Consider the following 12,179-nt stretch of genomic DNA (forward strand, 5'->3'; position numbering starts at 1 on the left):
ATTCCCTTCAGAGGAATAGGGACTTCCAGAGGCTCCAGACTAAAACCGCAGCGCTTAGCAAATGACCAATCCATAAGACTCAGGGCAGCGCCCGAATCCACATAGGCATCAACGGAAATGGAAGACAGTGAAAAAATCAGAGTCACAGACAAAATGAACTTAGGCTGCAGAGTACCAATGGCAAAAGATTTATCAAGCTTTTTTGTGCGTTCAGAGCATGCTGATATAACATGAGCCGAATCACCACAATAAAAACACAATCCATTTTTCCGCCTATAATTTTGCCGTTCACTTCTGGACTGAATTCTATCACATTGCATAGTCTCAGGTGCCTGTTCAGAAGACACCGCCAACTGGTGCACGGGTTTGCGCTCCCGCAAACGCCGATCAATCTGAATGGCCATAGCCATAGACTCATTCAGACCTGTAGGCGTAGGGAACCCCACCATAATATCCTTAATGGCCTCAGAAAGACCATTTCTGAAGTTTGCAGCCAGGGCGCACTCATTCCACTGAGTAAGCACCGACCATTTCCGAAATTTTTGACAATATATTTCCGCTTCATCATGCCCCTGAGAGAGGGCTAATAAAGCCTTTTCAGCCTGAATCTCCAGGTTGGGTTCCTCATAGAGCAATCCCAATGCCAGAAAAAACGCATCCACACTGAGCAATGCAGGATCCCCTGGTGCCAATGCAAATGCCCAATTCTGAGGGTCGCCCCGCAGGAAAGATATTACAATCCTGACCTGTTGAGCAGGGTCTCCAGAGGAGCGAGATTTTAAAGAAAGAAACAATTTACAATTGTTCCTGAAATTCAGGAAGGTAGATCTATCTCCAGAGAAGAACTCTGGAATAGGAATTCTAGGTTCAGACATGGGAGTGTGAACAACAAAATCCTGTATGTTTTGAACTTTTGCCGCGAGATTACTCAGGCTGGAAGCCAAACTCTGGACATCCATGTTAAACAGCTAAGATCAGAGCCATTCAAGGGTTAAGAGGAGATAAGAAGCAGCTAGACAGCAATTAAGGGCTAGGCAGCAAAACTCTGAAGGGAAAAAAAAAAAAAATATCCCTTAAACACTTCTTGTTCTCCTGCTTCAGCCCAAACAATTAACACTTTGTGGGCCGGCTATACTGTCATGAATCCCCAATGGCTAGGGATAGCACAGGACAAGCAAAGTACAAATAAATAACGGACGAGCTCTAGGGTGATGGAACCTGGGCTGACCGCTGCCCTACGCCTGACAAACGCAACTAGAGATAGCCAGGGAGTGTGCCTACGTTGGTTCTAGACGCCACGCACCAGCCTAAGAGCTAACTAGTACTGCAGAGAAAATAAAGACCTCACTTGCCTCCAGAGGAATGAACCCCAAAAGATATAGTTGCCCCCTCACATGTATTGACGGTGAAATGAGAGGAAGGCACACACATAGAGATGATATATATAGATTTAGCAAATTGAGGCCCGCTGTAAACTAGAAAGCAGAACGATACAAAAGGGGACTGAGCGGTCAGCAAAAAACCCTAATCAAAAAACCATCCTGAGATTACAAGAACCCATGTGCCAACTCATGGCACATGGGGAGAACCTCAGTCCACTAGAGCTACCAGCTAGCATAGAGACATAATAAGCAAGCTGGACAAAAAACCAAACAACTGAAAATCAGCACTTAGCTTATCCTGAAAGATCTGGGAGCAGGTAGGCAGGAACCAAACAGAGCACATCTGAATACATTGATAGCCGGCAAGGAAATGACAGAAAGGCCAGGTAAAATAGGAAACACCCAGCCTCTGATGGACAGGTGGAAACCAAAGGCCGCAACCCACCAAAGTCACCCAGTACCAGCAGTAACCACCAGAGGGAGCCCGCAAACAGAATCCACAACAGTTATGGATTTAGGTAGAACAAAATCCTTTTGGAATGCAGAACTCAAACCTACAATGTGACTGGCAGAGCCATACATCGCATAGGTTCCACCAGGTGTTGTCCATCAATGGAGGCAATGGGGGGATGATCAAGCTGTTGGGTTGGAAGCTGGACTTGCTGAATCAGACCCTGATGAATGAAGTTTGCAGCGGAACTGGAGTCTAAATGAGCTTCCGCGGAGATGGACTTATCTCCCCAGACTAGGGTAACCTTGTTCAATTGTTTTGGAGTACAATCTTTCTCACCTAGTGTCTCTCCGACCAACCCTAGGTGCTGGAGTTTCTGGGACTCACTGGTTACTGATGCATATAATGTTCTTTGCCACCAGAGTACATGCATTTGTTATCTCGATACCTTTGCTGTTGCACTTGTATAGAGCTTGGCCAGCTCAACCTGAATTGGCTCTATAGCAGGAGGTGTGGCTTGTAGCAGCAAGGGGTACTGAAAGGTTGGAGACAGCCTGGGTGGTGTTCTGATGCAATTTGGGTACTTGAGCTTTTTCCAGAGCCTGCTTGTGGAAATGGAGATCAATCCTAGCAGCCAGGTCTATAAGTGCATCCAGGGAAGATTGTAGATTTGTGCCAGCCAATTCATCCTTAATAAAACCGGACAGACCCTGCCAGAAGGTCGCTACCTTCTTTATTCCATGTCAGCTCTGCAGCCAGGATACGGAAGTGCAAGGCATACTGAGCCATGCTGTTTGCGCCTTATCTGAGTTAAAAGGGACGAGGCAGCTGAGGTGCGGCCTGGTACCTCGAACACTACTCGGAACATCGCCAAGAACTTTCCTAAATTGCTGGCCTCAGGACTTCCACTTTCCCAAATAGCTTGCCCAAGCCAAGTCTTGACCAGACAGCAGAGAGACCATAAATGCAATCTTGGCCTGGTCCAAAGTGGAAAGATGGGAGTGGAACGTGAAGTGCATTTGTCACCGGTTTATAAAGCCCCGACTCTTCTTGGGGTCTCTATCGTAGCGAGACTGGACCCAAGCAGCAGCTGGAGCTTAGCTGCGCAGACTGAAACTAGAGTCTTAGGTGGTTCCCTGGGAGAGACTGTCAGACCTTAGGAAGGATGGCCAGACATGGTAGAGACGTGGGATAGGGTGGATACTGAGATGGACAAATCCTGCTGCTGAGTCGCCACCACTCGCATTGCCAGTATCAACTGATCTTGATGCTCATGCTGTAATGCACTTCCTCATACAAGACTTGAACATTTAGACATGGAGTCTCGAGGTCCATAACCTGAAATAACTGTGCCACTGGCCAGGTGTACTCCAGGGCAGTCATCGGACCTGCAGCAGCTGACCAACGGTTCAAGGCAGGAATACAAGGTACGGAAGGCACAGGCAGAGACGTCGGACAGTCCGAAGTTGGGGCAGGCAGCATAGAATCAGAATACGTAGCCAATGGGTATGCAAGCCAGGTCAATAAGAGTCAATACAAACTTGCGCTTAGACGTACTGCCGCTAGGAACCACCTAAATTCAGACACGATGTGGAGAGCAGAGCTTCCAAATATAACCCCTGCTGGCAAAGGATGGGCTGAGGAGTTAAATTCTGCAGGAGACATGGATTAAAATCCTGTAGGCTGCCTCCCTATAGCCAGGTGAAGATTAACAGCAAGAGAAGAATGCAGCAAAGCTGGAATTGCTGCAAAAGTCTGTTCAGCATGAAGGCCTGAGACTGAGAGGGTCAGAGCGGTGAGCGCCGTGAATAGAATGGTGCTAAGATGTGAGTTACTGGCGTGACATATGATGCAGGATGGGTTTTAGAGAATGTCATGAACAGACTATTGCCCTGTAAATTAGCAGCCCAGTCATAGCTGTTGTCCAGCCATGTCTCCGTTATCCCCACCATATCATATTTTTTTGCAACATTATGAATTCTAATTCCTCCATCTTGCTGGTGAGGCTTCTGACATTAGTGTACATGCACTTTATGTATTTCTCTGACATCTATTCCTGCTTAGTGTATTACCTGTCCTATTCTTTCCCCCCCATGAAACACCAAATTAATTAGTTATGCCCAGTGGAGCACCCGCTAGGGCCATGGGGTACTCAGTACCGTGTCCGGTGGTCGTTAAAGGGGTGGTCACGGTGGCAGCGACCCGGTCCGTGGCCCTGGGCATCCAAGTTAGAGGGAAGGTCTTTAAAGGGGTTGTTGTGAGTAAAGAATAAAGTTTGTTCGTGACCCCACCTGTGGTATTCGGTCAGGGATGACCGATGCTGCTTAAAGGGGTCCACTGGGGATGATATTGCAGCAGGGATGGTATGGCTTCTGTAAGGCTGCAGTAGCATCGTACGCAGTGAAGAAGCAGTGACCCACAAATTCAAACACAAAAGTCTCTTTTAATGTGTTTCTTCACAGCATTAAAGTCCAATTCACATAAATGCATATAACTTCAGAGGATATTATCAGTGACCAGTTTACACCAGTTCAAAGCAATACATATCACATGGCTTTAGATTTGCGGTCCCTAAACAGGCCAGACTTCCGTTGTTCAGTTTCCCTGGGCGACCGCACGCCATCTCAGTCTCTATACGTCTCCATACACACAGCCTCATATGTTGCAGACACTACACACGCCAGCCCTCCTCTGACTAGTTCTCATGGGTGTCCTGCATCGCTGTATCACAGTCTCTTTACATACTCTTTACTCGCACAGTCGTATACAGTTCAGGATATCCTCCGGATAGCAGCCGGGCACCATATCCACCTGTTTGCAATTGTTGCACATGCTAGTCCTCTTTCGGGCACAGGACATCCACCTCTGGGCACAGGACTGTCCACATCCGAGACCAGTACCATGGATGACTTGCATCTCTGTGTACGCTGCGGGTGCCAGGTTATTCACCTGCCCTAGGTGCTGGCTCTGCTGGCCTGTGCCTCCATGCACTCTGCAGACCAGCACACAGACTGACACTGACATGCACCTCGCACACCTGACACGAACTGACGGGTGTGTCAGTTCGTGTCAGGTGTGCGAGGTGCACGTCGCTGCAGGGTTTTTAAACACACACACAAACCTGTGGCCTTCAGCCACATGGAAGACCCGGAATGGAAATCCGTGACTCTCATGCACACCTATGGACTTCATCCATCTGCATGCACATTCTGGGGAGAACAAACAGCGCCCCCTAGCTGTATCAGAGGCCACAGCCTCACACTTCCCACAGGTGAAGCCTAGTCCCCAGGGCTCCCGATGTACTAGGCAAAGATGACAGACGGTGTAGTGCCCCCAAGAGTTGGAGGACTCAAGGTTGCAGTCTCTTTACCTTTTAGGCTTCCGTCACACTAGCAGTATTTGGTCAGTATTTTGCATCAGTATTTGTAAGCCAAAACCAGGAGTGGAACAATTAGAGGAAAATTATAACAGAAACATATGCACCACTTCTGCATTTATCAACCACTCCTGATTTTGGCTTACAAATACTGATGTAAAATGCTGACCAAATACTGCTAGTGTGATGGCAGCCTTACTTGTAGTAGGCAGCCACAGTCCAGATCACAGGTGATGGTGAGGTCTGGCCAGCCTGGAAGCGAATCGGAATCCCCCTAGCCAGGTGGGGTTGGAAGCCTTCCTTACTGCGCTGTGTTGTAGTCCCTTGCTGCCTAAGGCTTCACACAAGGTTCTCACTTTCTCTGTCCTATTAATAGGACAATATCTGAATGGCAGGTAACTCAAGCCTTTTTACAGGTGTCCCTACTTGCGGTGACTCCAGGCTCTATATGCTGCTGTGCCTTCGGATTTAATGGTGGCCAGAATGTATATAAGGAATCTCCCCTGAAACTGGGTCTAGAGCTCCCCCTTCTGGCCTGGAGTCAGAACAGTGTTGTGTGTACATGTCACCTGTTAAAGGGATCCTGGTTGCTTCCAAGCATGGCAACACCCTCCCCGTGAGGAAGGCAATACCACTGTGACAACCGAACTCTTGGGGTGTCACACCCAGTTCACTATCTCCTCTATCTTTCCCAGCTGCATAGTAAGTACCCCTCACCTAGTCCCTAGTTTAAAGGGAACCTGTCACCTGAATTTGGCGGGACCAGTTTTGGGTCATATGGGCGGGGTTTTCGGGTGTTTGATTCACCCTTTACTTACCCGCTGGCTGCATGCTGGCCGCAATATTGGATTGAAGTTCATTCTCTGTCCTCCGGAGTACACGCCTGCACAAGGCAATATTGCCTTACGCTGGCGTGTACTCCGGAGGACAGAGAATGAACTTCAATCCAATATTGCGGCCAGCATGCAGCCAGCGGGTAAGGAAAGGGTGAATCAAACACCCGAAAACCTCGCCCATATGACCCAAAACTGGTCCCGCCAAATTCAGGTGACAGGTTCTCTTTAAACACTCCTCCAACCTTTTAGTTGTTTTCCACCTCCCCATTGAGGTGCAGCCCATCCCTAGGGTACAGACTGTACCCAACAGAGAAGTCTGACCCATGCTCCAGGAACCCACATCCCTTGTTCCTGAACCCCTTATTCACCTCCCTAATCTCCCACTGACTCTCTGGTGTGGTACCGTCAGTATTTAAAAAAATACTGGGTTCTAGGTCCTTGCTTTAAGCTTACACTCTATTTCCTGGAAATCATCTTTAAGGACTTTTCGCCTACCATTAACATTTTGTTTGGTGCGAATGTGCACTATGACTGCTGGGTCCTCAACATCCCTTCCCCATAATCTGTCAACTCAGTCAGTGATGTGGTGAACTCCGTCTTTTGTCACAGATTGCCCTGTTAATGCAGTCCCCCACTGATGTGTGCCAGATCAGGACTTGCCTCCCTGCCACTCTTCCCTGCCTTCTATCATCCAGCTAGCTGCCTCACTGTCCTGACCTCCATACTCTGGTCCTCCCCCACATCTACCTGAGCACCTGCTCGGTGAGCAGCAAACTCCTTTCCTTATTGTCTATGAATGTGTGTTGCTAACTGTTTATTTAGATACAGTACCTGGGCTTCCAAATGTACAACGTCACCCATGTCGCACAGCAGTATGCCCCTTCAAATATCATGGATTGTCTACATGCAGCAATATGTACATTGAATGGCATTGTCAATAACTGAGCACATTTTCCTAAGAAATATTAATAAGCAAATAAACAAGTAAATACAAACCGTGATTCAGTACAAATTACTCCCTGAATCCAAAGTCACTGAATCACAAGTTATATGCTCAAAGTGGTTTTCCGGTCTAAAATGATAAGTCTTTTGAATTTTCCCAGTGCACTTCACTGTGCGCTGCTTGGACTCGCCAGTTTCTGAGCCGGGAACAGCTATGATGTATGTGATGTGCGTACTCCCAAGCAGGAGCCGTCTAGTGGGCGCGGCCTCTCGCCATACCAGTGTATAGAGCGGGTATGCGGCCATCCAGTGGGCGTCACTTGCCAGTAGTCAGCAATTCAATAAGAATAAATGGACCAGCAGTTTGCATGATTGGCTGCTACTTTATTCACACAGTTCCCAGGATCGATGGTGCTTCCAGTGGTCGGACCCCTAGCAATCGGGAAGTTATCTACTATTGAATGGAATGGGGCATAAATTTCAAACTTGAAAATATCCCTTTTGAGACTTCCCAAAGTTACTCAACTCAAACTTTCATTCCACCTAAACACTCTAGGTTTTGTTCTCTGCCTGTAGTGCTAAAGGGTGTGTGTACCCTCCCAATTCTGCAGCTGTTGGAAACAGGTGAGAAGTCTCAGTGCCAATGTACCTCTCCTTAGATGCCAATTTTGGAATTGGGTAGTGCGACCTGACAGGCACATCCCAGAACTGTCCCTCTTACCCTCTCCTGTAACTGTGGTCTAGGATCACCACTAAGATTGGTCCGGTAATGATTAATATAGCCATGGTCTAAACACTGTAGTAAATCTGATAAATGAGTAACACCGGAGATAAGGCAAATTGTTGTATGATTTCTATGCATCATCTCATAAACTTGTGTGTGTTCTGAGATAGGACAGTTAGTGATTTGCAGGATTCATAGAAGAATTTGATGATAATTGAAGGTGATGAAGACATACAAGTCTTAGGAGTTCTGGGTGAATTGAGACCTCATGTTAAGTCAATGAATTCTCCTGAAATGTGACTATTCCTCCAACATGAAATGACTGTGTCCTAAGTATTTGATGTCCTACAAGGTTTCCATACATTCTAGCTTATTTGTTGCCGACACTTGCAGAGAGACCCAATCAAGCACGTGAACTTGTGCAGGAGCAAGATCTGGCAACCTGGGATGCCATAGTGGTGATGTCAGGAGATGGACTTGTGTTTGAGGTAAGTGGCTGAAAACTAGCTTCACTACTGTTTATTACCATAGTGTCCTCAAATTTGTATGTCTAAATGCTTGTTATTGATTGCAGGTGATTAATGGGTTAATGGAGCGATCAGATTGGGTTAAAGCCATTAAAAAACCTCTCTCTATCCTGCCAGGTGGCTCAGGGAACGGTCTGGCTGCATCGATCAATCACTATTCCGGGTAAGGCTTGTAAGAAGAATTGAAAGGAATTTTCCGAGTGCCCTAGTGTCCATTTGATTAAGTGGCGGTGGGATTTCTCATTGTTTGCATCCATTGTCAGAGTTGTCATTTGGTCCGTATAATGCATTATTGTTGTCAGCAGCCTACGGGTAGGTTTGTGGATGTCTAGGAACATACCCTCGCACACCTAATCTCCATGCTACACTGGAGATATGTCTGTACCTCTCACTGTAGAGCAGAAAGTCCATGGACAAGAATTGCTATGCGCATAAGCACCTTAAAGGGGAAATGGGTGCTGATACCCAACACATTAGTGTACATCATTGGCCTCCAACCTGTTGTTGTCATACACGAGCTGAACTTGCAGTTTTGCAAGGAATGCTTAGAGTTGTAGTTTTCCAACAGCTAGAGACCAAATGTCTGGGAACCACTTTTTTTTTTTTTTAGCTTTTTTTTCTGGATTATTGCTGTAAATATTGGCTCATATGATCGAAATATTTTTATCATCTTCATCTCTGCATGTCATGAATTTCTAAGATCCTGTTAACTGCTCGAGCCACATATACACATTCCACTTCTTTGTTTTAATAAAGCAAGTAAAAAATGTTCAATGAAAATAATATCTATTTATTTCTGTTACATACCTGTTCTGGTGCCCCTTTTTTGGTGTTCAGACATGTAACGGCAATATCGCGTCATCGCAGCATTTTTTTTTTAATTTGTTCAATCGATAGTTGTATTCCTAAAAAAGAAGCGTAATATTTAATTGTACAAGCTCTGATAATGACTAATGAAGCATTATGAGTAGTGATGAGCGAACGTGCTGGGATAAGGTGTTATCTGAGCATGCTCGTGTGCTAACCCAGTGTGTGTCGTGCTCGAATACTATGTTCGAATCCCCGCGGCTGCATGTCTCACGGCTGTTCGACAGCCGCAACATATGGAGGGATTGCCTAACAAACTGAAGTCTCAAACTCAATGTTTTTCTCATGAAGTGTTTTAAAATCCCATTCACATTGTGCAATTATTAGAGGTTTCTTTTGTGATATTGCTTGCCCATACAGATATTTAGTTTGTGGACAAGATATGCTCAGTTTGTCGTATAAATTCGGCTTCCTGTATTAGGCTTTAGAGATAAAGTGGCTTTATACTACATAGGCCTTAATGTCCGTTTTTGTTTTCTAGTATGGTTTAGTAAATTAAACTTTAAAGTGGATGTCCCCTCTTGACCATCCCTTCTTGTTGGAAAGATATTCCTTTTGGACCCCAAGAAACCGGCTGTAATTTTAGGATGGACTCTCCAGCTTGTACTCAATTTCACGGCGGCACAACATTAAAGAGGTTGTTCAGGCACAATATATTGATGACCAATACATAGGATAGATCATCAATATCAAATCGTTGGGGTCCGACACCTGGAACCCCCACTGAACAGCTGTTATTTGCTCCAGCAGCTTCTGGATGTAAACCCTTTGAGAGGAACTGCAAATTGCATCTCCATTCAATGTGTAGCAGCCATGGCCAGGTACTGGTATTTTTCGATAAAGCTGCTCTACATTACTCTGCAGTGGCTGCTACAGATTGGATGAAGCTGCTCTTTGCACTTCCATTCAAAGTGTTAATATCCGGTGGCGATATTGCCCATGGACAAACCCCTTAAACCAACAAGCATCTCACTAAAATCTATGGCTTTACTTCACAATGTATGGACATGCTGGGTCCCAGGAATTACGAGAAGCTCTTCGGAGCCACTTTATTTACTGACTTCTAGATGAGTTTTATTTTTACCTCACAATAGGGTATCTTTAGTGGAATTTCTACATCGAACTGCTTAACTGTAATCAGTTTCTATTAGCAACAATAAAAATATTTCTTCAAAGCAGACAGTCTATGTAGGAGGTTTATTACTGCAATTAGAACTGCATTCTATGAAAGGGGATATTTCTATGGATTTCCAGTGTCACGAAGTGAGACTATATGGGATGGTTTGGTGGTGATGTGACCCTAAAAATTGAAGACTGTAGTGTGACTTGGCAGCACCATGGTTCCACACTCAGGTGTAATCACACGGTTCAACAATGTTACATAAAGGGAGGCAATGAGCTTGATGGTTACAAAGTCCCACATCAGGCAATACATTTGGTAGTTCCTGCATTATTACAAGAGATAACAGCTGGACTTGAACAGAGGTAGATAACTGGTATATACAACAGTACGCTGACCCTTTACAGTCTTTTGTGACCCTTTACTAGCACTTGTAACAGTCTGCTGGGTCAGATCAGCAGCTTCTTCTGAATTGGGCACAGTCAGTTTTTTTTTTTTAATTTAACAATCAGCAATCACTGTTCTAAAATAGTTGCCAAAAAGCCACAGACAAGCTGCAAAAATATTTTTGATCACAGATTTTTAAAGCTGCCATTTGACCTTGCTGGTGTCAAACTGGAATAAAGCAGTAAGGCAGGTTCTAGAGGTGCTTGACAGTACGCAGTTCCATATGCCTAATCTGAAATTAACAAGATGTAGCACTCACCAAGAGTAAAACTGAACTTTAATTCGAAAGTGCAGGTCAACAATTCAGAGGGCAGACAGGCCGACAGCAAGTCCACCTTACTACAAACTTCTGACCTCAAGAATTGATGTCCCCGGGATACATGTAGATATTTTGACCTTACTCTGATGCATAATCAGGGCTGCCACTAGGAATTTTGGGGCCCCAGATCTTAAAATTTTCGAGGCCCCCTTGAGACTCCACCCAGGCTCCACCCCAGCCCCATCTGTACACCTCGAACTGTCTACAGTCCCACCTCCCTCTCTTGGAAAAACTCCACATTTGCACCACTTCCTCACCAATCACACATTAACAGTTCCCATCACCAGATCACATACATAGCCAGCAGCTTTTGTAGACTCTTTTGGCAGCACCCTACTCTACTGTAACTTATTAAACATTTGTTAAAGTATCCAATACAGTATAGGTATATTTTTATTTATTTTTAAAATGACCAATATCACATATAAGGGACAAATACCACCGCACCATGACCAGATCACATATTACCACCTCATAGTGACCGAATACTACAACACTGATCATCAGAATAAACCCACAATACTAATATCACCAGAAATACCATTATACACAGGAGCGCTGGACATAGTGTCCGTGTACAGGTAATACAGTGATCACCAGTGACATTATACACAGGAGCTCTGTATATAGCAGATAGTATCAGTGTATAGGTAATACAGTGATTACCAGTGACATTATACACAGGAGCTCTGTATACAGTGTCAGTGTACATTTAATACAGTGATCACTGGTGACATTGTACACAGAAGCTCTGTATAGTGTCAATATACAGGTAATACAGCAATCACCAGTGACATTATACACAAGCTATGTATACAGTGCCAGTGTACAGGTAATACAGTGATCACTGGTGACATTGTACACAGGAGCTCTGTATATAATATACAGTGTATATTGTGCATGTACATATAATACACTGACTTGCCAGTGACTTCTCTAGGTGAAGTCCTTCATCTTTGCTTTTCATCTTCATCCAGCACAGACCACCATCACTTCTTGCAGCCAGGACTCTGCAGGAAATAAGTTATCTAGAGCACAGCTTGCAGAGCACATTACTTAATTTTTTCCTAACTTCTACACTACACCAGATGTCACTCTACACAATAACAGGAACCCCCTTCCCCATTGAAAACAGTATCCTCCAAAAATAAAATACATCACTGCAGTAATAATATCCCTTAATTTGCA

At 45.1% G+C, this 12,179-nt stretch overlaps 1 protein-coding gene across 1 annotated transcript in view; it reads left to right on the forward strand.

Moving 5' to 3' along the window:
* SPHK1 (sphingosine kinase 1) overlaps positions 1–12,179 on the forward strand; it is a 58,990-nt gene that overhangs the window by 40,769 nt on the left and 6,042 nt on the right. Inside the window, exons 3-4 of the mRNA XM_077251816.1 lie at positions 8,105–8,199; positions 8,286–8,401. Coding sequence (XP_077107931.1) covers positions 8,105–8,199; positions 8,286–8,401 — 211 coding nt within the window. The remainder of the gene's footprint in view (positions 1–8,104; positions 8,200–8,285; positions 8,402–12,179) is intronic.

Source organism: Ranitomeya variabilis, chromosome 4, assembly GCF_051348905.1.
Source record: "Ranitomeya variabilis isolate aRanVar5 chromosome 4, aRanVar5.hap1, whole genome shotgun sequence".
NCBI lineage: Eukaryota > Metazoa > Chordata > Amphibia > Anura > Dendrobatidae > Ranitomeya > Ranitomeya variabilis.